This window comes from Spinacia oleracea, chromosome 5, assembly GCF_020520425.1.
Source record: "Spinacia oleracea cultivar Varoflay chromosome 5, BTI_SOV_V1, whole genome shotgun sequence".
NCBI classification, from domain to species: Eukaryota; Viridiplantae; Streptophyta; class Magnoliopsida; order Caryophyllales; family Amaranthaceae; genus Spinacia; species Spinacia oleracea.
The window spans coordinates 5,351,945-5,378,074 of record NC_079491.1 but is presented as its reverse complement, the minus strand read 5'-3'; the positions used below and the strand labels follow the sequence as shown (position 1 = coordinate 5,378,074).

Genomic DNA, 26,130 nt, shown 5'->3' with positions numbered 1-26,130 from the left:
TTGAACTAAAAAAACAAATAATAACCAATGCATGTTGCTTCAACGTTCCCCTTATCAAGTTATTAGTGTAAACTTCAGAGAGTTTCTAGGCCGAACATACCCAACACCTTGATAATGAGAGTGGAGTGGGGAATTAGGAACTAGTGTAACTTAAATAGCAATAATAATTATAACAAAATAGGCCAAGGACAAAATTCTTTTTGAAAATAAGTTGAAAATAACCCTCATTACCAAAAGAGGAAAAAAAAGAAATTTGTTAGAACAAACTACAACAATTTTACAAATTAGGAGATCTGAGACTCAAGTACTTTTTATATTGGTACGAAAGACTCAAGTACTTTTTATGAACTACAATCCCTGATGTAAACTTTAAAGAGTACGTTTCTCGGCCCATTAAAGTGAAACACCTTGAGACTTGAGAGCCAAAGGGTTTCTGACTTGTGAGTGATAGAAAAAATAGGCATTACTTAGAAATAGTCATGTGACTCATATTGGTAAAAAAAATTGGTGCACCCTAATCCTTACCTATATTAGACTTACTAGAAGAGTCTAGAACATCCCACTACCATTCTACCGTTTGCACCAAAGTTGGCGCTTTGAGTAAGTTTACATAAAAATCAAATCTTTTCATGTCAAACTTACTTGTTTCTTAAATATTGACACTTGTAAGTTGTAATGAAGATCTAACATTCTACCGCTTGATTTTACAGCAGCCAGAGGTTAACCTCAAGAAAACAAACAGTTGGTTTTAAGATTTCTCTTCAAGGTAATAATTTTTCATTAGTACTAAATAAAAATGATTAGTACAGTAATTTTGCTTTAATTTTTTAGAAACCCTTTGTTTTCGCAGCATAAACCACATTTTGCTTTGATTTTTGCCCTCGTTATCTGTTTCATTATTAGTAATCACAAAAATTACCATTTGTTCGAAAAATTATTGCCATTTGTTGAACTGTTCATCTGGGTTTGTGCTTCTTTCAGTAGTAAAATATGATAATATTGTTGCATATGGCGGTTGGAATCTGCAAATACTGGGTTTTTTTAATAGTGGGTTTTAGTAAAAATTGAATATTTTATTCTCTGTTGTTAAATGGGTGGGAACACCTGAAAATGTTGTTGCCTGGTTATTATATTGCGGCTGAGCGTACTTGTAAGGAAGTACCTGTTCATCCTCGGGATGTGCAGAAAGTTTCCAATCGCAGATCTGAATATTACGCAGAATGTAAAATATTGAAAATTCTGAAAGTAAAATAATGATAAATTCTATGCTTTTGTGTGAAAAGTTTCGCCCAAGGCACCTGAGGTTATAAAAGTCTCTGTTTTATGTTATATAAAGTCACCTATTTTTATAAGGTAGTACGAGTACTTATTTTTGTGTTTGTATGTTTGGAAATTTAGTGCACAAAGTCACCCATTTTCATACTATTTTTATAAGGTAGTACGAGTACTTATTTTTGCGTTTATATGTTTGGAAATTTTGTGCACAAAGTCACCCATTTTCATAAGGTAGGACGAGTACTTATTTTTGCGTTTGTATGTTTGGAAATTTTGTGCACAAAGTCACCCATATTCATAAGGTAGTACGAGTACTTATTTTTGCGTTTGTAAGTGTGGAAATTTTGTGCCTTGGAACAAGATCTGATTGAATTAAGGTACGGAGACACATGGTGACAGAGAGTACTTATTACCGAATCTTAAAAAATTCGGCATGGATGACTTATTTTGGAAGGGTCAAAATAGAAATGGAAATAGAAATAGAAATGGAAATGGAAATGGAAATGCAACATGTTTTTATAGGAATAGATTGAGCAATAAATGTAGCTGAATATATGGGATTTTTGCAATGATGGATGGAGTAATAAATACAACTGAAAATTCTCTATGTTTTATGGGGATTTATGGATAACAATGATAAGTACATTATCATTTTGGCTAAAAATTGACAAGTACATCAAATGGAGGTAGAAAAGTTCCATATTAAGGGTAGAATAGTGATTTCACACTTCCCTTCTTTTATTTTCACTATTATTTTTATTTATTTCCTATCTTTTGATTTTTTTTATGTTTTGATTAATTCATGCAGTAAGAAGTAAGCATAAATGCTTGTACACACAAGCCTAAGATGAACAAATACTTGCTCAATCCTCATATGGTCATATCATAGGAAATCCTAAAGTGATAACTATTTTGAAATGGAGTTAGTATTGACTTACTCGTATGATTTTGGATTAACAATGAAAGTCCTACCTATAGTTTTTGATGTTTTCTTTAAATATTCACCAGTTGCTACATCTGTTGTGAGAGTGTGAGCCTAGTGAATTTTTTGTTCTTGGGGCCTTCATGTCAATTTGTGTCACCAATATTTGTAATTTGCATAGAAGTATATGATGTGTAGTGTGTTAGTAAGAAATTTTGTTCTTAGAAATTCTGAAATATCAACAAGTTAAATTACAGTAAATCATGTTCTGAAACATCAGTTGTTAATGCTGAGAGCATAACAGTTCAGTTTAGTTCAATTGTCTGTTCCAAGAGCTTGACATTTTCTGATTTCTCCAGGATTCTGATGAAGAGCAGCTCAGATGAGGATTCTGGAATAAGTGATTCTGAGATTGAGGAGTACGCGGAGAAACCATACCAAGCCTTGAGAAACAAAACTTACAAAGTATGGACTGTAAAAGGCAACCTTAGATGCCCATTCTGTGCAGGAAAAAAGAAGCAAGAATATGCCCTCAAAGATCTACACCAGCATGCTTCAGGTGTTGCCAAAGGTGCTGCTCATAGGAGTGCCAAACAGAAGGCTACTCATCTTGCATTGGCAAGATACTTGGAAGTTGACTTAGGTTTTACACCACTTCAAACTAACCAACCAGTTGAGGCAGAACAACAACTTAGTGAACCAGAAGAGGTCTTCTGCTGGCCATGGATGGGCATTGTTGTCAACATTGTGGATGATGATTCAAAGACTGATAGTGGATTTTGGATGAACACTTTCTCGATGTACAGACCACTTGGAGTTGAAGTTTTCCACAATGAGCAAGAAGGTACTGCAAATGCTGTTGTGCTGTTTGAGAAAGAAATGAAAAGTCACAAGGTTTCACTGGATTTTGAGAAGTCCTTTATAGCTGATCGTCGTAGCAAGAAGGAGTGGATTGCAAACAAAGGTGATCTTGGTTCGCGTATCTATGGATGGAGAGCTTGTGCAGATGATTACTACTCAGAGGGGCAGATAGGAGAATACCTTCGCAAGAACACCGAGCTCAAGACACTTTCTGATATTATTCAACAAGGAAAAGAGGCTAGTAGAACTGTTGTCATCTTGGCAAATGAGATTGATGTGCAAAATCAAAATATGATCGAAATGGAATCCATGGTCTCTGAAAAAAGTATGTCCATGAGTCGGATGCTTGAAGAAAAAGATGAGCTGCTGCAAACATTCTATTCAGGTCTGTTTCCATTGATAACCCACATTGCTTTCAGTCTATTTAGAGAATATAGTTTGATTTTAGCCTATGATTGATCTTTGTTTGGTTTATTCTACTTGGTGCAATATTTTCATTTCGATTTGTATGAACGGAAAACAATTTTCTCCCTTTCTGGAGAACTGGCCTGTAAATTGGTTTTAGTCAGGAAAAACGGTTTTTTTGCATAAGTGTCAGGGTTTACTGGTAAGTGTCTGTTACAGTTCTCCATTGATACCAGTAATACATCAATACCACAGTCTTTCACCCTTTCTTCCTGCCTTATTTGAGTAAATACTGAACTTCTGAGGTTACTTGGGCATATTTTGTTCTAGGGAGTGGGACATATCCATGCACAGTGTAAAGATTATAAGGTTTTTATGTCTTGTCCTATATAATCTTCATATACCTGCCACATTATCTGATGAATTTTCATGTTTGACTCTCAACAGATACCCAGAATATGCAGAGAATGGCAAAAGAACATGTTGATAGGATATTACAAGAGCGTGAGAAGATGATGCATGAACTGGAGGCTAAGAGAAGAGAGCTTGACCGGCGCACCAGGGAGTTAAGCATGCGTGAGGTCTTAACTGTGCGTGAAAGGCAGAAACTCGAGGAGGAGAAGCTGCAGGTAACTCTCTTAATATGTTCAATCACAATTGGCATACATCAGATGAAATATTTCTGTATGGAACCACTTTTCAATCAAGTCAATCAAAGATTACAGCTAGTTGTAATGAATTGTCAGTGATTTTACTCTGCCTCTAGTCGAGGTTCCCTTTCTACTATTCTGCTGGTGATTAATTTGCTAACCATCTTCCACTCCTCTTGTGAGCTTTGATTGGCTTCCTATCTATGTCACTGGTACTTATAATGGCACTCAGAATTTCAAGTGATGAGGATGTGATGCATATTGAAGAAAACAAAACCAGCATGGTTTTACGAACAGGGTGATGATAAAGGTCGCAAGTTGCGACAACATTTAATTGTCGCAATCTTACGTGTCGCAGTTTAATTGGTACATATAGGCGCCACGTAGGCCATGCGTCATCAGAATATTTTTACTATCAATTCAATATTTTTACTATAAAAATATATAAATAAGGTAATCAATGTAAAGAAGGAAACAAATTAGAATATTAAGATTTTCCTACATTTTTTTGAAAGGTATATAATAGATTATATAAGTTAAATATTTTAGTTTCCAATTTAAATCATGACACATAAGCATGCCATGTCATCATTGTGACACGGCTTAAAGGTCGCATGTTGCGACCTTTATCATTTTCGTTACAGTAATAAGCCACAGTTGTAAGTTTTAACAGGATTAGGCCTCTCAGTTCTTGGTAAATTCCAGTTTGATCTGTTCCAGCATTGTAAAAACAGATATCAATGAGTACAAACTAAGTAGTTCTCGTTATAGTTCCATATAATTGCTTGTTTGGAATCATCATTTTTGCCTAGAACATATGTCAGTGTCTTTAGTTGACCTCACCTTGTGTTTTTGTGTCTTACTGTAATCTTATATTACGTATAACTATGTAAGTTCTGAAAGATGGTAGAGGTTTATGCATTTGACGATCTCTAATTTTGATGAAAGTTAACACACTTGAAATCTGATGATTTTCTAGAATGATGAAAGAAACAAGGCACTATACATGGCTTCAGTGGAACAGCAGAAAGCAGATGAAAATGTTTTGAGGCTTGTTGAAGTACAAAAGGTGATTGTTCATTTCATGTAATACATTGCCATCAACACGTGTTCATTTGATTTCGCTCACTGACTATGATTTTGATAATGCAGAGGGAGCAGGAAGAGGCCTTGAAGAAGATTCTTCAGTTAGAAAAGGAGCTGGATGCTAAGCAGAAGTTGCAGATGGAGATTGAGGAGTTAAGAGGAAAACTAGAAGTCACCAAGCATCTTGGAAATGATGATGACATTTCAGTCCAGATGAAGTTGAAACAGATTTCTGATGAGTTGGATGAAAAGATTGAAGACATGAATCATTTGGAAGCTATGAATCAAACTCTTATGATTAGACAAAGGCAGAGCAATGATGAACTACAGCCAGCTCGTGCAGAATTAATCGCCGTATGTCCTATACTCCTATGTTCTATGTTTGACTTTGAGATTACTATTCTTAATATCCCTTTGTTTTGAGTTTAAGATTACTATTCTTAATATCCCTTTGTTTGAGTTTGAGATTAATATTCTTAATTAATATCCTGGTTGCTTCATTAGCTGATGTTATCTGACATTTGAGATGGATTTATCTCTATTTTATTGCCGAGACTTGCATTCTTTACACATTTACTTGATGTGGTTTAGGGTTTGTTGGAAATCCTGCAAAGTAATCGAACTAACATTGGAGTCAAGAGAATGGGGGAGATTGATGAGAAGGCCTTTGTAAACGAGTGCAAGAAGAGATTCAAAGGAGATGAGGTCTTGATAAAGGCAAGTAAAGGGTGCTCATTTTGGCAGGAGAAATTGAAAGATCCAGCATGGCATCCTTTCAAAATTACTCACACTGATGGAAAGACTAAGGTAAACTCAACTTAGATCTTGTTCAACTCACATATTCCAAGTCCAAGTCTTTCATTTCATATTTGTTTCAACTGTTTTTGAACATGAAATTGGATTGTTGATGCAGGAAGAAATCGATGAGCAAGATGAGAAACTGACAAGGCTAAAGGAGAAGTGGGGTGCTGAAGTGTATAACTCAGTTAAAGTTGCCTTACTAGAGATTAATGAATACAATCCAAGTGGGAGATATGTGGTGAATGAGCTCTGGAACTATAAGGAAGGTCGAAAGGCTACTGTGAAGGAAGTTGTAAGCTATGTGTTTAAGAATCTGAAGGCTCTGAAGCGCAAGAAGTGAATATAAGTTGCTGTCTGAAACTATTCTTGAGTGTAAGTATCTGTATAACAGCCTAACTTGGTTGCTGTTTTGCTGTGAATCTGTGATGTTGCGCGTCATTTTCTTTGTGCAGTTTTCATAGTTGCATGATATATTTGCTTATGAGTTCTGACCATTAGAGAGTTCAAAGTGTTAATGTGCTTACATCTGTTTAAGGGTGTATGGCAATATTTGTCTTACGGTCTTACCTGTTCTGCATCCACCCTCCCAGAGATTAGTTAGAGGAAATCCCTTTGAAAACCGGGGAAGGGGTAATGCTTAATTTGTGAATTAGGCTCCGTTTGGTTTGTTGTAAAACGTTTTCAGTGCAAAATGATTTTCCAAGGGAAAACAAAATTCCAAACTAATTTTCCTTTGTTTGGTTCCTTGAAAGAAAATGGGTGAAGATGGTGAAGATTGAGGGGAAGAAGGGAGAGGGGGAGGGAGGTAAGGAGGAAAGGTGTAAAAATGGTTTCCCTCCCTTTTAAATGGAAAAGGTTTTTCCACCTTTGAGTGAGTTATGGAAAATTGTTTTCCATTCCTTGCCAAACTAAACAGCCTAAAATGATTGAAAAGGGGGAAGTCATTTTCTATAATAACGTTTTACACCCTACCAAACGGAGACTTAATGTGCACCGAGCATGGAAACCTTAGTCTATAGTAGCAATATAGAAGGATCCTCTTCTTTGATTCATTGACACTGATCATCTAAGCATACATATATAATGTCATGCATCAATATATCATGCTCACAAAATTCTACTAGTATGTCAGTATGCACGTGCAACATCCAAGTTCTGTGGAATATGTTCTTCAAATTTGAATTGAATGAAACAAACTACTGTGTTTTTCGTGTTTGGGCTAAAGTTTTGTTCTTGCAGTTTCATGTTAATTTATCCAAGTATTTGCATATTTTTGAATATTTGTTTGATTTTAGGGAGACACTTGTTCTGAAAATCTCCATAATCACTTTTTTTTGTATGATTATGCAGGGGATCTGTTTGATTTTTTTATTTGCATGAACCGAGAAGACGAACAAGAGGATTAGGAGACGAGATTTGAGACTAATGATGTGAGGCTTAGAATGTACATAGTTACTCTTTTGCAGTTCTGCTTATAATGGTGTGTGGGAGGTGATAAACAACATCTGATTTTGACAAGAAATAGCATTTGAATATGTAAATCCATAACTCTGAATTATATAGGAGCTTCTGAAATTGCTTGTTAGTGAGTGCACAGGAAGAGGGAGCCTTGTTTTGGATGCAGATTGACAGCATCTCATTTTGAAAGTTTTGATCTGATGAGTGCCTTGGTTTTTTTTTTTGGAGATGTTATACAGTTTTCTTTGGTGCAAAAGAGACCTTTTTTACTGATGTTTCTACGTTAACATTATTTTGCTACACGTACGGAGTGAAGACCTAATGTCTATTAGGTCGAAAAACTCGATGATTAGTCTACGACTATTTGATTCAGGTTCTTAATGAACCTTAATTTTATCGAGTTTCAAGGAAATGGCGTGTACAAGTACTTAGTACTTCATGTACACAAGACGGTGTATAGAATTCAAGCACAAGACAATGTTTGTGATATTAATTTTAATCTGATTATGCAATGTAGAGAACTTATATGTGGGATTGAACATCTCAAGATGGAGCACGCAAATAGGAGTACTAGTCGCTAGTGTTGGATGTAAGCTTGGGGGCGAAGAGAAGCCTCCATAACTATGTAGCATAATTGTATAACTATATATCGTTATAAGACGCTATTTTTGGAGTAAATAACTTTATAAGGTTACAAGTATAAGAAGTATAACTTTATAAGTAAACGGATCACATGTTGAAACAATTCAGATTAAACGGGTTATGGATTGAAACGGTTTGGATTAAATGAGTCACGGATTACAAACATATCGGATTAAACGGATTTTTTCGGGTTGGAACATTCTCGGGTTGAAACGGATCAGATCATAAACGAGTTTCAGATCGCTTCGCTTCGGATTGAAAGGATCAAGATTGTCATGGATCAGCCTGTTATCAGATTCATATCAATATTAATGGGTTGAGTCAGATTCAGGTTGAATATAATCGGATCGGATCAGATCAGACTTGAAGTCATAACTTGCGGGTTCTAAACGATTTGAGTATAATCGGTCGGACAAATAAATCGGTTCAACGGGTCGGACGGAGAATTTACACCCCTACTCGGTTGCAACACTTAAAAAATTACTGTTGTACCGTCCACATAGTCAAACTTGGCAACATCGTTACTCTGATCAGCAGAAATCCCTTTGAATTGCAGTGCAAATTTGGAACACAGTATTCTCCCTCAATTGAACTCCGGAATTTTCCCTCTGGGAATTCCACGGCAAACTTCCTCAATACGCTCTTCCCGAGGTACATCAACATTACTAAATTTGCTTGTTCATGTCATTCACTCGTACATCTCAATAAACCTTTACCATTTTCTTTAAAAATCTGTTGTTTCACGTGGCTTTGTGCTTCAGTATCAGTAAAATTATGAACGCATACAAATTAGGGTTGAATTCTGCAATTTATGGTTCTTTTTATATAGGATACTAATTCTGTTGAAATTATGTAAGACCCACTTGTATTTGTTGTTCTTTTATGCGATTGTTGTTAATTTGCAATTATCACTCAACATTAATGTTTCCATGTTACAAAATGCTAGGGTTTTATACTTTTATGTAGGGTTAAAGACGTTAAACTATGGTTTATACGTACAAAACCCTGCATTTTGGCGATGTACTTGATCAAATTGTAACTTTTGGGTAACTAGAATATTGAATTCTGATAATCTGTTTTGGTGAAGTGCTTGTGTACATCTGAATTGTTGGTGTAATGGACAGTATGCTTGAAATCTTGTACCTACGGTTTGGCGATTTTTGGTTGTTTCGGCTAGGGTTGTAAGAATGTTGATGTAGAGTATGGGGTTTTGGAATAATCTGCTGTTTACTTGTTCTTGAAGTGGAAATCTTTTGACCTATAAATTCTGAATGATAGTGCTTCAGTGGGTGCATCTTTTGGGAGTTTATGTGAAATGTTTTGGCAAAGTTCATAATTTGTTCTTAAGGACTTGCGTTATGATTGAATTCGAAATTGCAGATCGGACATAATTTAATCGTTTAGGAATTATGAAGTATCAAGAATGTGTTAGATTTAGTCTTTATCTGAGATTCAGCTGTTTATTCCGTGTGCATGATTTTACTTCTGGTATAATCTTTATAATGGGTCAAGTTGCAAGTCTAGTAACATAACATTACCCCCTTGTTTTCAAGGAGCTAGATGGATTACAGAATAGATGAAGACTCCGACATTACTGATTCTGAGATTGAGAAGTATTCGGAGAAACCATTTCACGCCTTGAGAACCGGGCTTTGCAAAGTCAAGAACCCAGATGGTACCTTCAAGTGCCCATTCTGTCAGGATAAGAGGAAGCAATCATGTAGCTTTAAAACATTACTACAGCATGTCTCAGGTTTTGCCGCCACAAGTTCTGCTCAGCGAAGATCAAAAAGGAAAGCTCTCCATCTTGCTTTGGCTAGATATTTGAAGTTTGACCCTGGCTTTGCGAAAGCTGAAACTAGCTGGCATAATGTCAAAGCTATGCCTTCGAATCAGATTCTTGAAGAGGCAGACAAGCTGCAGAAAGCATTGTATGATGCAGGTCAGTTTCTCTTTTCTTGAGAAAGCATTGTTCTCTATCGCATGTGGGAACTTTTGTTAGGTTCAATTTGAAGATGTGTTTATAGAAATCAAAGTAAAAGGGATTTTGATTAATAGCCCAAATGTGCCACTACTATTACAAATTGGTTCTAGGATGGAACCTAACTGGGCAATGGCTTGGTTCATAGACCCTCACCCCTGGTTTCTCTCCATTCTTAACGAGTAGTAGCAACTATGGTTAAGAACTTAAGATCATGTTTCTTTCGTCATACTATGTTCTGGTTTTTTTTCTTCCTATTGTCTATAAACTATTTTCTAACTTTGGGTTGCTGGTCTGGTGTGAAGGCTAGAGCTAACTGGCATGTTATATCCTAAGTCTTTCACTCTTGCAATAAACATGTGGGTCTTTTACCTATTCACCTATCCACATATTAGCAAGAAAGCATTTGCTGTGCTTAATTGTCTTTGAGTACATCTCGTGAGCTAATTCAACTATTCAACTCTTACTTTTCTTGTGTATGATTAATTTGTTCAAGGATCATGCCCCTGCCTCCGCGCACCATGTAAATTGACTAAATACTGATAAATTGAACAGACCTTGATAAATTTTTGCATGCTTGATTCTCAACAGAAATGGAGAAGATGCAGCGCATTGCTCAATGTCATGTTACAAGGATATCACAAGAGCACGAGAAGGTATATCATGAACTAAAGACTAAGGAAGGGCAACTTGATTGTTATGACCAGGAATTAAACAAAAGTAATGTATATACTGAGCGTGTTCGGCAGAAACTGCAGGAAAAGCAGCAGGTTAACTTTTTTTTCCCTTTCTTGTTATTGTACGGAGTATCTAGTCTCTTGTTATTGCACGCTTCCCCGAGTAAGTGTATAGTCGGCCAATTGCTTTTATGAAATAATTTAATATAGAAATGGAAGTCTAACCGTGCCAGTATAAGTACTCATGACTCTGATATGCATGAACAGGAATTCAAAAGGTTTGCAGGTTTCTCTTAGTTCTTCACTCCTTTTCTCTTCCAAGGTAAAATTCTCTCTTTTTTTTATCTTTTATGAATCTTTGAAACGAGTGATGTTTATGTAATTTTTGTTATAATCAAGTTATTTTGGTACGATTTATTTTAAAATTATAGTTTGTTGGTCTTAATTTTGTTCCAGTATCACGAAATTATGAATGCATGTTAACCTCAGTTTGGTTTGGTGTAAAGTGGTTTTCCTTCTTAACATTGGGTTTCATGGGAGAGGATTTTTGTGTTTTCTAATTTTTCATGCAATTTGTGTTTTTTTTGTTTGATTTATCCGAAATTGTACTTTCCGAAATTGGTGATACTAACTCCATTTCGTAAAGATATTTACCGTTATTATTTATACCAATATTAAGCAGGTCCGGTCTTGATTTTTCGGGGCCCTAAGCTAAATAAGGGATTGAGGGCTCCTTCCGAAATGATATGTCTGATAAATAACTGAAATATATAGTTTTACAATTGGGAAAAAAAGATTTGCATCAAAATGTTCGTCCTATCAACTACATATTCAGATTCAAATTAAAATTAATATATTTTTTACTTATGTCTTTCTAGAATTTCAATTCGTCTGCTCTAAAAACTTGCAATCAATTAGTACAATAGACGGAGTATTAGAGAGTCAATATGCATAAATAGGGTTATTATTTGATCCCCCAAAAAAAAAATATTAGTAGTTCTAAATATATATTATTTTCTAGCAAGAGAAGTATCAGTATCAATATCTTTAATTATATTAGTAGTTCTAAATTTACTTTTATCTTCGTTAAAGTTTGAACTTTGATTTTTCAGGACTATCTAACATATATTCACTCCACCCCATAAGTAATTTATTTACATGAATTACAACTGAGTAGTGAAAACTAAATTATATATCAAGCACTACATACTTAAGCTCGATGTGGACTTATTTGTCTTAAACATAATGCTAATACAAAAGAGAGTTTTAATAACATAAAAAATTACATTAAAATTATGAATGAGAAAATTCCTCCAAAATAAAAGTGAATATGAAAGAAAGAAAAGCAGGCTAAAAAATAAAATTGAATGAACAATACAAAAGGTGGGATTGTTAACATCAAAATAAAATGTTGCCGCTGCACTCCCCTCCTACCCTCAGGGTCGGGGCTGGTATTAAGATAAAAGTAGAAAAATATGTTGAATATAATAAAATATGAATAAACTCAATAAAGTTTAAAAAAAATGTGTAAAAATTGTGTGGGGTTTTAAAAAAATGAATAAAGTAAGAAAAAGGAGTGAAAATCATAAATATTGTGCGGTAAAATGAGTACGAAGGGTAATGTAGTAAATGTTTTTGTCTAAAAATAGAATTAAACATGATGTAAATATCATTTTGAAACATTATTGGGGATTGAGGAAATAGGGCGGCTTTAGATAAAGCTGAGTGGAGGGAGATAATATATGCCAACTAACTTTTTCTTTTTCCGACGGTTCCTTATGACTGTTTATGTTACCGACACTAAATCATTTTGTTGTTGTTGTTGTGGTGTTTTTCAATAAAAAATGTTTTTCACGGAAATTGTTTTCTGCTGAAAATGTTTTCAACTGTCAATTCCCAAATCTGGTTCTTTTTTTTCTTATTAGATAAAAATTAAGTTAGTTGAATGAAATTAAATTCAGTTTTTAGTATAGTTTTGTCGGATTTATTTTATTTTTTGGTTAGGGTCAGAGATAGTTCCGGATTCCGGGAGCTTATTATATGAGACTCTAATTTTTAAAAATTCTAAGAGAAGACACTTGTAAACATAATGGGAGTGTGTAATACCAATTAGCTCCCAAAATAGGAATTCTGTTATGCAGTTTTAGGCGGGAGAAGTAGTTAATCTTAATAATGGGTCAAGTTGCAAGTCTAGTAACATAACATTTCCCCCTTATTTTCAAGGAGCTAGATGGATTACAGAATAGATGAAGACCCCGACATTACTGATTCTGAGATTGAGAAGTATTCCGAGAAACCATTTCACGCCTTGAGAACCGGGGTTTACAAGAACCTAGATTGTGCCTTCATGTGCCCATTCTGTCGGGATAAGAGGAAGCAAAGCTATAAAACACTACTAGAGACGATTGACCGTAACTATGGGAAAGCTAAAACTAGCCGCCCTAATGTCAAAGCTATACCTTCGAATCTGATTCTTGAAGAAGCAGACAAGCTGCAGAAAGCATTGTATGATGCAGGTCAGTTTCTCTTTTCCTGAGAAATTAAAGCATTGTTTTCTCTCATGTAGGAACTTTTGTTAGGTTCAATTTGAAGATGTTTTTGTTGAAATCAAAGTAAAGGGATTTTGATTAATAGCCCAAATGTGCTACTCCTACTACAAATTGGTGGAACCTAACTGTGCAATGGGCTTGGTTCTTAGGCCCCCACCCCTCGTTTCCTCTCCATTCTTAACAACTATGGTTAAGATCATGTTTCTTTCGTCATACTACGTGCTGGTTTGTTTCTTCCCATGGTCTATAAACTGTTTTCTAACTTTGGGTTGCTGGTCTGGTGTTAAGGCTAGAGCTAACTGGCATGTTATATTCTAGCTCTCCATCGATGCCTAAGTCTTTCACTCTTGCAATAAACATGTGGGTCTTTTACCTATTCACCTATCCACATATTGGCAAGAAAGCATTTGCTGTGCTGAACTGTCTTAGAGTAAATCTTGTGAGCTAATTCAACCTTACTTTTCTTGTGTATGATTAGTTTCTTCAAGGATCATGCCCCTGCCTCCGCGGCACCATGCAAAATGACAAAATACTGATAAATTGAACAGACCTTGATTTTTTTTTTTTTTTTTGCATGCCTGATTCTCGACAGAAATGGAGATAATGCAGGGCATTGCTCAATGTCATGTTACAAGGATATCACAAGAGCACGAGAAGGTATATCACGAGCTAAAGACTAAGGAAGGACAGCTAGATTGTTATGACCAGGAAATAAACAAAAGTAATGTCTACACTGAGCGTGTTCGACAGAAACTGCAGGAAAAGCAGCAGGTTAATTTATTTTTCCTTTCTTTTCATGTTTGTGCTATGAACATTTACCAGATTGACTCTTGGATTTGCTTTCCTATATGTTGGAGAACTTTCCTATTTGTTGAGATCAATAGTTTTTCTTTTGCATTTATGGAGGAAGCTCAGTGATTTCCAAATTTTGGTTATCAATTTAAATTTTCCGAACTATTAAGGATGTCAAGTTGAACTGTAAGTTAGTGAGAGGTCTACTTAGATGATATTTTATGGACGATCCTTTAAATAGTACAAAGGTGTCATCCTTTAAATCTGTAGTCCTTTTATTGATGATGCATTTGGTGTTAGGTCCCCTAACTTATTGTCTGATGCTTTTTAGACTGTTAAAAGAATCAATTCACTACAAGTGGCTTCCATGGAGCTGCAGACAGCACGTGTAAATATATTGAAGCTCACTGAAGAACAGCAGGTGAACTGAAAAGCATGTTCATACTTCATACTATGATTAGCTTTTGCTGACTTAAATTTTAATTTGCAGAAAGAAAAAGAAGAGCCCTTGAAGAAGTTTCTTCAGCTTGAAGCTAAGCATAAGTTGCAGTTAGAGATCGAAGAATTTAAAGGAAAGTTTGAAGTCATGAAGTGTTTAGGAGATGATGGCACTGTTGTATACCAGAGGAAGTTGGAGGATATGACTGAAGAGTTGAATCAAAAGATTGGAGTTTTGAACCATTTGGAAACTTCGGTTGAGACATCATCTTCTCAGTTAGAAAAGGAGCTAAGTGATAGGGAGAACCTTTTGAGAGATGCTGATCATGCTGCCATGCTGATAAAGATGGAGAAGATGACAGAAGAATTGAATGATAAGATTGAAGAGGTGAGCAATTTGGAAGATATGAATAAAGAATTGAATGATAAGATTGAAGAGATGAGCAATTTGGAAGAAACGAATACAGTACTAGCGATTAAACTACGGCAGAGCAATGACGAACTGAAAGATGCCCGGGCTACATCAATTGTGGTATGTCTTGCCATTAGATATAGGTTTGGTCTGTGCCCCAATTTGTTATTCTATATAGTTTACCTCGAACATCTGAAAAGTTTATGTCCAAAGGCAAGAAGAGAGTTAAATTTACATTGCATAGTGTGTTATAACCCAACCTCTTTAGGCTCTGTTTTGTTCGACTTATTTTGACTAATTTCAGACCAAATAAGTTCAGATACGTTCTTAAGTTCAGTTAAGTTCAGATAAGTTCATACAATATAAGTTCAACAAAAATAAGTTTTTTTCAGACATTTTCACGCACAAGTAGGTTTATTTCAGACAAAATAAGTTTTTTTTCAGATAAAATAAGTTCATATAATACAAGTTCAGTCAAAATAAGTCCAATAAAACGGATTAATGTGGAAGTATTGGGAAAAGGAAAGAATTAGTTAACGGTTGGAGTGCATTTTAATTGGACAAAATTATCCCATAAGATACTTTTTGATTAAAAATATTGCAAGGAAAATGTTTGTAAAATGTGGTAATGCATAATATCTTGTTCTTCCCCTTGCTGTTGTTTCCATTGTGCTGATTTCTTCATCAGCTGCATGTTAGAAATATCAGACAATTGAAATGGATTTATGACTTGTTCTATCTCTATCTCATTGTTGCTTCGTGCTGTGCTGCTTCGTGCTTTCTTTTAGGTTATGCTTTTGCATTATATTGTCAGAAAATTCATTTATTTTTCTTTGTGATCTAGGGTCTGTCGCACACTTTTCCAGGTAATTACACTGTCATTGGAGTGAAAAGAATGGGGGAAATCGACATGAAGGCCTTTATTTCGGAGTGCAAGAGAAGATACCCAGCGAATGTAGCCTTGACAAAAGCAGGAATGGAGTGCTCATTGTGGCAGAACAATTTGTCAGATCCAGAGTGGCATCCTTTCAAAGTCAAATTCCAAGGGGAGATGAAGGTGAATTATATTTTCTTGCTTCTTTTTTGTTCAACTTATATTGTCTGAACTTATCCGAACTTAATTTTAATTTGTCTTAAATAAGTTTAAATAGGTTTAACCAAACAGTAACTCGCGTACTAAAAGTTCTCTCTTTTCAATCCAAACAGTACATGCCAAAGCCAAGCCAAGCCAACCCGGCCAATGATGTCGGTTATTAAACCGAAATGAAAAATCATGAATCAATTAATAAGAAACCACCAGCACTTTTACTGATGAATATTGGATATTGGAACTGAATTGTGAATATTTTCCAATAATCAATAGTAGTTGTTCCGGGGTTGAAACGATGGAAGGAGCGTCCTTGATGTCTTGAGTTCCGATCACGTACGGTGCCTGCAAGATGAACTCCGGGCCAAGGGGGGGTCCCCGAGGCGGAGCCTCCGACGCTCAAGTCAGTACAATTGATGTATAAAATGAGGTGTTTAGGGGAGAGAGAGTAGGGTGGCTTCTCTAGGGTTAGAGAATGGCCTCTTTACCTTGCCCTTTGAGGGGTATATATAGTGCCTTTGTTGGGCCTTTGAGGCCTTGTAAGGGATATTGGGCTTGAGTGGATTTTATTGGCTTTTAGGTTAAAATGGTGGGCCCATTTTAACACCCCAACAAATGCCCCCCAGACCCAATTCTATTTGAAAAATGGGTTGGGTTTTGATTTTGATCACTTCCAAGTGAAAGCCGATTTCAGCTCAGAATTTTAACCTCGGCTCGGATTGTAACATCGATTCGAGTTGTAATCTCGGCTCGGGTTTTACCTTCGGATTTTTGTCCTTCGGATTTTTACCTTCGGCTCGGTTTTGTCCTTCGGATTTTTACCTTCGGCTCGGTTTTGTCCTTCGGATTTTTACCTTCGGCTCGGTTTTATCCTTCGATTTTTTACCTTCGGCTCGGTTTTATCCTTCGGATTTTTACCTTCGGCTCGGTTTTGTCCTTCGGATTTTTACCTTCGGCTCGGTTTTATCCTTCGGATTTTTACCTTCGGATTTTACCTTCAGCTCGGACTGTAACATCGATTCGAGTTGTAATCTCGGAGCGATTTTTCACCTCGCTCTTCAAATCCGGAGATCTGTTTAAGAACGTGCTTCTAAAATCGGCTCGGATTGTAACATCGGTTCGAGTTGTAATCTCGGAGCGGTTTTTTTTTACCTTCGGCTCGGATTGTAACATCGATTCGAGTTGTAATCTTTGAGCGATTTTTAACCTCGTTCTTCAAATCCGGAGATTTGTTTAAGAACGTGCTTCTAAAATCGGCTCGGATTGTAACATCGGTTCGAGTTGTAATCTCGGAGCGGCTTTTTTCCTTCGGCTCGGATTGTAACATCGATTCGAGTTGTAATCTTTGAGCGATTTTTAACCTCGTTCTTCAAATCCGGAGATCTGTTTAAGAACGTGCTTCTAAAATCGGCTCGGATTGTAACATCTGTTCGAGTTGTAATCTCGGAGCGGTTTTTTTACTTCGGCTCGGATTGTAACGTCGATTCGAGTTGTAATCTCGGAGCGATTTTTAACCTCGCTCTTCAAATCCGAAGATCTATTTAAGAACGTGCTTCTAAAATCGGCTCGGATTGTAACATCGGTTCGAGTTGTAATCTCGGAGCGGTTTCTTTACCTCGGCTTGGATTGTAACGTCGATTCGAGTTGTAATCTCGGAGTGATTTTTAACCTCGTTATTCAAATCCGGAGATCTGTTCAAGAACGTGCTTCTAAAATCGGCTCGGATTGTAACATCGGTTCGAGTTGTAATCTCGGAGCGATTTCTTTACTTCGGCTCGGATTGTAACGTCGATTCGAGTTGTAATCTCGGAGCGATTTTTAACCTCGCTCTTCAAATCCGAAGATCTGTTCAAGAACGTGCTTCTAAAATCGGCTCGGATTGTAACAGCGGTTCGAGTTGTAATCTCGGAGCGATTTCTTTACTTCGGCTCGGATTGTAACGTCGATTCGAGTTGTAATCTCGGAGCGATTTTTAACCTCGCTCTTCAAATCCGAAGATCTGTTCAAGAACGTGCTTCTAAAATCGGCTCGGATTGTAACATCGGTTCGAGTTGTAATCTCGGAGCGGCTTTTTACCTTCGGATCGGTTTTATCCTTCGGATTTTTACCTTCGGCTCGGTTTTATCCTTCGGATTTTTACCTTCGGCTCGGTTTTATCCTTCGGATTTTTACCTTCGGATCGGTTTTATCCTTCGGATTTTTACCTTCGGCTCGGTTTTATCCTTCGGATTTTTACCTTCGGAAGTGATGTAGTGCCATCATGCCAATGTATGTTGTTGTTACCAATCGTGCAAGGTGATTGTGGGCTCAGTTGAGTCTGAGTTGTGGAAACTTGCTTTATTTCCAAATTCATAACTTTCACGCGTGAGCTGTTACTGGCTCCAAAAATCTGTACTCAAGCAAAATGAATCCTCTTTATTCTGAAAATGAGTTTGCAGATCTGGGAGAGTGGGAAAGCATCTTTACTTGGCCTTGAGGCTACTGGGCCACCAAAATGTAGTAACGATCTGTAGCAACAATTTGTAGCAACATTATTTGTCACCACACTACCCATTATAACGTAATTTGTTGACAAACAGTAATTTTTGGTCGGCTATTTCAGATTTCCGGCCATTTTTGCGGTTGAACATAATAGTATGAAAATGTGGATTTTCATGGGTTATTGCTCTCGATCCCCACAGACGGCGCCAAATTGTTCCGGGGTTGAAACGATGGAAGGAGCGTCCTTGATGTCTTGAGTTCCGATCACGTACGGTGCCTGCAAAATGAACTCCGGGCCAAGGGGGGTCCCCGAGGCGGAGCCTCCGACGCTCAAGTCAGTACAATTGATGTATAAAATGAGGTGTTTAGGGGAGAGAGAGTAGGGTGGCTTCTCTAGGGTTAGAGAATGACCTCTTTACCTTGCCCTTTGAGGGGTATATATAGTGCCTTTGTTGGGCCTTTGAGGCCTTGTAAGGGATATTGGGCTTGAGTGGATTTTATTGGCTTTTAGGTTAAAATGGTGGGCCCATTTTAACACCCCAACAGTAGTAAAAGACCGAATTAGTATCTTCTACTATCTTTGGTGCAACAAGTTTCAATTGAATATTAGAACTGAATTGTGAATATTGACTCATGAAACCATGGTTTATTTAACTAGTAATCCAACACTTGAACCTTAAAATGGATTCACGATGCAGGAAGCAATCGAAGTAATCAACGAGGAAGATGAGAAGTTGAAGTTACTGAAGGTCCAGTGGGGTGATGAAGTCTACAAAGCAGTTACAATGGCCTTGCTAGAAATCAATGAGTACAATCCAAGCGGGAGATATGTCGTGAAAGAGCTTTGGAACTACAGGCAACTGTAAAAGAGGTTTTGATTTTTGTTTTCCAGAATCTGAAGAGTCAACCTCTAAAGCGTCAGAGGCGAAGTTGTTCAACTGTAAGTATTTTAATATCAAGTTGGTCTAAAAGTGTGACTTGAGTTGTTTACTTACTGGATGTTGGAGTCAGAATTTCTGCTTGCCCTATATTTGAGCTTAACCTTTGGTCTGCGTTTATTGCATGTATACACGTATCAACAAGAACAACAGCAATAGCAGCAGCAACATCAACAACAACAACAGCAACAACAGCAACAACAGCAACAGCAACAGCCAGTGTGGTTAAAACAAACCATGGACAACTTTTTGGCGAGTTCATAGATATGGTAAAATTCAGGCACAGATATGTATATATCCTGTTCTCAGTTACAGATGTGCGTACTCTGTCCGTATCATGCACTCAAAATACGGAGTAATGAAATATGTGTACGGTGTACCGTCATACAATGCTGCTGTTTTGGATGTGACGAGTCATTTATGTACTTGTCTATGTGCTGAAGTTTCATTCTTACTTCTTAGGGTTCATTTGTTTAAGGAACTTTTTTTTTCAAAGGAAAATAATTTTCTCTGAAAAACAACTTTTAAGAGAAAATAGTTTTCCATTGTTTGTTTTCTCACAAGAAAAATTATAAAGAAAATGAACATAGAAATGGAAATGAAAAGAGAGAAGGAAATATAAGGGATTAAAGTAGAAAATATTTGGTTCCTGTTTTTAAAAAAAGGAGAATTGGTTTTCCCCTTGAGAAAGTTGGTTTTCACCTTTGGAAATTTGTTTTCCATCCTTGACAAAACAAAGGAAAATAGGAATATTTTCCGAGAAAGTATTTTCCGTCAAAACAAATAGAGCCTTTACTGAAAGCTGATCCGCTGACCTTACCTATTGTTATTTGGTTGAACTTATATTGTAGAATGAATTAAATTTTAAAATTTTATATTAAAATTTTTGTTTGGTGATGTTAAAAAGTTTTACTTCCGTAAGAGCATCAATTATAGGGAGCTCTTAGCCCCCTCTTAAGGAGAGAGAAAATATAAGAGGTAACTCTTAATAAATAAGAGCTAATTCTTAGCTCCCTCTTATTTAGAGGTTGATTAAGACATCCTCTAAATAAGAAGTAACTTTTAGAAATAAGAGTGGGGTGAGGTGTATATTTATGCATATTTTTTGGCTATTTTTTTTAAAAAAAAAAGATATGTAAAAAAGTATTTAAGAGTTAGTATATAAGAGTTAGCCTATTTCTTGAGTTTGTTGATAGATAAACTTTTAATAAGAGATGGGATGAGGTGGATAAGGAGAGAGATTAAGAGTGAGCAAATAAGAGTTGGCCTTAGTATTGATGCTCTAAAGACTAAAGGGACTCGAGTCAACAACTTTCTGCGGGTTAGTGACCAAATAACTCTATATTCTATTGTCAGACAAAATTACTCACGAAACAATTCTATTATTCTATATTTCAAATGTTGGAAAAAATTACTACTCTACTATCCCTTTGTTTTCTTGGAGCAAATATTTCGTTCCAAATTATTTTTAAATAATCATGTGAAATAAAAAAGATATTCTCTTTCCATGAGAAAGACATCGACTCAAGTAGTCATAAGACTTAAATTCATAATGTCTCAACTCTATTTATCTCTATTATATAAGCCAACTCCTGAGGGTTTTTTTGGTAAATTAACTTTTCGTGTCCACTTGAGAAAATACAATAATGCCCTCCCCCGTTTAACCGTTAATCACAGTTACAAACCCTAAAATGTCGCGGTCTCTTACCGCACACTCTCCTCCCCTCTCTCTCTCTCTCCCTCCCTCCCTCCCTCCATCTCAACTCCATCTCCCTTTCTTTCGATGCGTGAAACCTCAGCAGCAACTATGGTAAGTCTTCATCTTCTCCCTTTCTCTATCTTCTATTCTTCGATTCATCTTCGTCTTCTACCCCTGAGATCGGATTATTTTTGTTTAATGGCAAAAAGAAACAGAAACGGCAAACCTAATTCAATTTACATAACCCAAAACCTTTGAATCTCCACAAATCAAAACACACTCAGAAAACACAATCACAAAGAGAGAAAATTTTCTCAGAAAATCTTTGAATCTCTCTCTCTCCAAAATCAACTGATTTGTTTTCCCCAAATTTGACTTCGAAACTCTTCGAGAATTTGATTTCTCTCTTAATGAATGGGCAAAAGCTGCCGCTGCGTGAGAAAGGTGATGTGAGTGATTGTCAATTCGATTTTTATTTTTAATTTTGCAGATTTCGGGATCTGATTTCATTCAAATTCAAGGTTTCGTTGACGATCTAGAATAAATTAGCAGTTTTGGCAGTATTCTTTCTCCCTTTTACTTCATCTTGATGTTGATTATGGTTTTTTCTATTACGAAACGTAATTATTTGACAAAATATTTGCTTTTTGGTTGTTTTTGTTTTTGGGTTTCAGACGCATTGCAATGGTTGAATTAGAGAGGAGTGAAGGAGACATAAATCATAGTTTTATGACATTGGAAGAAATCAGGTTAGAGAATGATAAGCATAATAATGGGTAAAACGAGCTAATCCGAGAACAAGGAGAATGCAGCAGCAGCTGTCCTTCTTACTATTTGGACAAATTCACCCTCTGGAAAACCCTAGCTGTAAATTTCTTCCCCTTATTTTTACTCCCTTCCATATCATCGTTTTTTTAAGGTTATGTACGTACATATCGAATGGACTAATTAGGATCTTGGTCAAATAATATGAAATGGATTAATGGGAGAGTATAGTATTTGTCAATTGAATTTTTCCCCCTTTGGTCTGGTGATTATGTGATCACATAATTGAATTAATGACTGTTATGCATGATTAAGATATTTTATTAGTTTTGTGTTTTTGCATTAATTTAATTAATATAACTACCAAGTTGTTGTACCAACCCCTTTGAGGACAGTGATAGTAAAATTAAAATAAATAAATATATAGAATTTGTTGATAAAAAAATATGCCAAGCTCAAGGGTATAATTTGTTGATCCCTATTCAATAAGGAAACACTTGAGGTTATTTTTGTATAATTTTCGGAAATTTGGCATATTGATTGAATTTTTTTAGTTGACTGAAGTGTAACTTAATTACAACATCAACTTGGAATTCTTCGTCATTCAGGTTCGAATTTCTCTACTGATCTCACTTTGAAGATGGTGATTTTAAGAAAGAAGATGTTGCAGATCCTACTGGCAGGAGTGGTTCCTTTCCAAACGTGAGCTTCTTTCCCCCAATTATTTTCAATTGATTTTGTTATTTTTAAGGTTCTTTGCGTTTGGTAGATGAAAACATGTTTATGTCTGTCTTAATTAAATTAGTGTAGTATGAATGACTATTGTTAGTGTAATTTTATTGTCTTTAGTAGTTCAGTGATGTGTTTGGTTGGGTATAGGAATAGGAAATTGCAATTTAACGTCACAGAAAGTGTTGAATACTGCTGGATGGACTATGAATTAGGTAACGCCACATAATTTACGGATTGATTATTGATTTTGATATTTGGTTTATTTCCAATTAATTGAATTTATTTCCATTTTTGTTGAGAAATTGATGATTTGTTCTTTTTGTTTTTGTTATAGATGCAGCAATATAACTCAGATGTAATACTACTAAGTGCAGTTGGACAGGTATTTAAGTGCAATTAATTATATTGTTTAATTTCGTTGTTACTGTTATTTATGATTTAAGTTGAGCCTGCATCAGAAACTGATTTGAGTTCAGCCTGCATCAGAAACTGATTTGAGTTCAGCCTGCATTAGAAACTGATTTTAGTGAAAGTTTTTTGATTTTTTGATTTTTTTTACTAAAATAGGAAGCAAGAGAGGGTGTGAAAGAGCCTAGACCAGAAGTTTATAAAGATCAGAATTACTATGGAGGTAATTTTAATCAGAAACAGGGTGGGGATTCGACGGTGCAAGGTTCGAGGACGAGTGACGGCAAGGTGGAGTCTGGATCAGAAAGAAGGGGTTAGTATTATCGACTGTATATTTCTTTGTGATTTGATGATTTTTGATTTGATGATTAGATGATGATTATGATGATGATGGGAGAATTGTTAATGGTGTTACTGGACATATGACAGCTCTACGGAAATGAAGGAGACTATAACGGGAAGGGAAATTATGGAGTCTTATAAAACTAGGGAAATTATTTTTTTCTAATGTATTTATTTAACTTTGAGCTTCGTACATCGCGTGCATCTCTATTAATTTTAGAACATTTATTGTTTATGCAGTCGCTCTAGACCCGAAGCTCGGGGTAGTCCTGAATTTGTTAAAGATGAAAGCCCTGCTAATGGAAGATACCACAGGTTTGTGTTCATATCCAACCTGACTATCTTCATCTCTCTACCATTTTGGGACTGAAACCTATACTGTCGATGCAGTCGCTTTAGACTTGAGGTCGAGGAACGCCTGATTATCCTAAAGATGAACTTCTAATGGAAGATATCACATGTTCAGTTAATCTCTAAACTGAACACCTCAATTTCTCCTCAGACTCAATTTAAGACTTAATTTATAGATTCTATGTTGTTGAATATTGATGCAGTCGTTCTAGACCTGAAACTCAGGGGAACTCCTGATTATGCTAAAGATGAAGGCCTTGCTAATGGAGGAAGATACCACAGGTTTGTGTTCATTTCCATCCTAATTCCCTTGAGCTTTTCCGACTAATGAGGTACTAGGTATAGATGTGAGTCCCCATGCCCATGTTGTTCTTTTATACAAAATATCTGTTGTGAACTTAAAGAACATTCAGTTCTCTCTTCAACTCAACTGTGTACTTAATTACTCCATTGCATCTTAACTATTATCGCAGTCGATCTCCTCCACCACGAGAGAGGTCGAGATCCTAAGCAAGGAGATGGTCACAAATCGGTCACTTGAAGGGCTGTTTCTGGAGAGGGGACGATATCCTAAGCAAAGAAATGATCTTGAATCAGTATTTGTCAAGTGCAGGTTTTAGAGGAGAGCTATAGTTGCTTAAAAGTACCCTATTTGTGAAAATGCATGTATCAACAAATTTACAATTGAATTTGATATTGTGTTAGTGGTTTGATGTATTTTGATATCCCTTTAGAAGAGGGTTCATAAGTGCTTATGCTGTTGTCGAACCGTGGCTGAACTATTTGTATATAGACATGATTTCAAGTGTGAACATTTTGTAAATTTTGTTAATTTTATGGAGACGTTCTTGAGTCATGGTTGTGAGGTTTATTTTTGTGTATGACAATGAATTGAAGATGAATTGTTGTGATCTCTTGAACAACTGCTTTTAGGTCGTCATGTTGTTCATTAAAGTAAACACATGATTACTCCGTTACACTATTTAGATGTATGATTGTATACTATAACCTTAATTTTTTAAAATATGAACTTTGCGAATATTTTTTTAATCTAATACGAAGTATGTATATTTAGTGGTAGTAATACAATTTTAATTTTTTATATAATCTCGCACGGATCGCGTGCATATAAGACTAGCTGAGGTTAAAATAGTAAATTAACTTTTCGTGTCCCCAAAGAAAAAGACGGTAATACCTTCCCCCTAATTAAACCACTTTGATTCCAAGCCCTAAAATTACCCAGAACACACGTCCGTTCACTCTCAACTCCATCGCCCTTTCTCTCTCAATCCTTTCGAATCTGCTCTTCAATGGCTTCCGCCTACTCAGAAATTCAACACAACGTGACTCAAGCTCGGTCGATTTTTCCTTTCCAGGGTACTCCGGCTGCGAATCCAGAAAGTAGAAGTTTCCAAAACAATAATGGTGAGTATTTTACAATTCCAATCGTAATTTACCCTTTTTCAATTTGATTTCAATTTTCTGATTGATTTATTCAAATAAAAGAGGGATTCAGATGATGGATTCATTTGATTTCAATTTTCTGACTAACTTAATCTTCTCAGAATTGCAAATCTGGAATTGAATCCTGCTGTTGCTCCAATTGAATTTTAGTGCGCTCCAATTAGGGTTCTATAAATTTGGGTGAAATTCCTGGGTTTGATCGATCTTCTTCAATTATCGGGTAAAAGTTCTTCATTTGCTTTTCTGTTTTGTTTAAATTAGATTTCTTTTTCTGGGGATTTTTTTAGTTATTTTGTAATTATTAGGATTTTAATTAGGTGTTTGTAATTTAATTTCATTTTGTGATTATTTTCAAGCAATAATTTTATTTCCTTTTTTAATTAGGTGTTAATAATTTAATTTGGTTTTGTGAATTTTTATCAGGATTTTAGTTAATTTTTAGTTTGTTGAGGTTTCTGCAATTTGTTTTTGAGAAAATGGGAAAGCGTGGAAATAATCAGAAGAAAGCTCCTCGGAATTTGAAGAAAATGAAGCTGAATAATGAAGATGTGAAAAAATTCAATAGTATGGAGGATGAAATTGATGTCTGTAAGTAAGGATGAAGAGGTGAGGTTATTTTTGGTAAATCCACTTTTCGTGTTCTCCTTGGATTACTAAAATACCCTCCACTCTTATACAATAGAGAATATAATGACAACCAAAGAAGCATTTTAATCAATCTTAGCCCCTTAAATAAATTCTTATCATTTTAATCAATCTGTTTATATGTGTTCGATTATATCTAACTTATATGTTTCTTATATTCGCACGCATCGCATTTATATTATATTCTTTACATGTTATTTCAGGTTTATATGTAATAACACAAATTTGTTCTTATATTCGCACGCATCGCGTGCATATAAGACTAGTAT

At 35.8% G+C, this 26,130-nt stretch overlaps 2 protein-coding genes across 4 annotated transcripts; both read left to right on the top strand.

Moving 5' to 3' along the window:
* The first annotated feature begins 433 nt into the window (after nt 1-433).
* Nucleotides 434-7,745, top strand: LOC110797284 (factor of DNA methylation 2-like). The gene is made up of 9 exons (XM_022002380.2): nt 434-600; nt 711-766; nt 2,557-3,443; nt 3,911-4,092; nt 5,093-5,182; nt 5,266-5,553; nt 5,791-6,006; nt 6,113-6,372; nt 7,351-7,745. The coding sequence occupies exons 3-8, from the start codon at nt 2,564-2,566 to the stop codon at nt 6,338-6,340; spliced, it is 1,884 nt and encodes a 627-aa protein (XP_021858072.1). The 5' UTR covers nt 434-600; nt 711-766; nt 2,557-2,563; the 3' UTR covers nt 6,341-6,372; nt 7,351-7,745.
* An 855-nt stretch (nt 7,746-8,600) lies between these two features.
* Nucleotides 8,601-24,608, top strand: LOC110797288 (factor of DNA methylation 1). 3 transcript variants are annotated; one of them, XM_056829149.1, is made up of 20 exons: nt 8,601-8,751; nt 9,654-10,042; nt 10,673-10,851; nt 11,026-11,080; nt 12,989-13,274; nt 13,900-14,078; nt 14,431-14,520; nt 14,590-15,069; nt 15,794-16,006; nt 19,216-19,457; nt 19,601-19,724; nt 21,829-22,021; nt 22,528-22,621; nt 22,799-22,863; nt 22,986-23,033; nt 23,219-23,372; nt 23,489-23,716; nt 23,792-23,866; nt 23,956-24,034; nt 24,226-24,608. In XM_056829149.1, the coding sequence occupies exons 3-10, from the start codon at nt 10,805-10,807 to the stop codon at nt 19,381-19,383; spliced, it is 1,518 nt and encodes a 505-aa protein (XP_056685127.1). In that variant the 5' UTR covers nt 8,601-8,751; nt 9,654-10,042; nt 10,673-10,804; the 3' UTR covers nt 19,384-19,457; nt 19,601-19,724; nt 21,829-22,021; nt 22,528-22,621; nt 22,799-22,863; nt 22,986-23,033; nt 23,219-23,372; nt 23,489-23,716; nt 23,792-23,866; nt 23,956-24,034; nt 24,226-24,608. The 3 variants fall into 3 exon arrangements, with proteins under 3 accessions (XP_056685127.1, XP_056685129.1, XP_056685128.1); XM_056829151.1 differs by having other exon boundaries at nt 12,982-13,274; nt 23,219-23,716; XM_056829150.1 differs by lacking the exon at nt 22,799-22,863 and having other exon boundaries at nt 23,219-23,716.
* The last annotated feature ends 1,522 nt before the right edge of the window (nt 24,609-26,130 follow it).

Bases quoted from the DNA above. Each gene is read 5' to 3' on its own strand.
- LOC110797284 (XM_022002380.2), top strand. From the start codon at position 2,564: ATGAAGAGCAGCTCAGATGAGGATTCTGGAATAAGTGATTCTGAGATT. The intron at 5,183-5,265 runs GTGATTGTTCAT...TTGATAATGCAG, and splicing joins GGCTTGTTGAAGTACAAAAG to AGGGAGCAGGAAGAGGCCTT. The intron at 5,554-5,790 runs GTATGTCCTATA...GATGTGGTTTAG, and splicing joins CTCGTGCAGAATTAATCGCC to GGTTTGTTGGAAATCCTGCA.
- LOC110797288 (XM_056829150.1), top strand. From the start codon at position 10,805: ATGTATATACTGAGCGTGTTCGGCAGAAACTGCAGGAAAAGCAGCAG. The intron at 13,275-13,899 runs GTCAGTTTCTCT...GATTCTCGACAG, and splicing joins GAAAGCATTGTATGATGCAG to AAATGGAGATAATGCAGGGC. The intron at 14,079-14,430 runs GTTAATTTATTT...GATGCTTTTTAG, and splicing joins AACTGCAGGAAAAGCAGCAG to ACTGTTAAAAGAATCAATTC.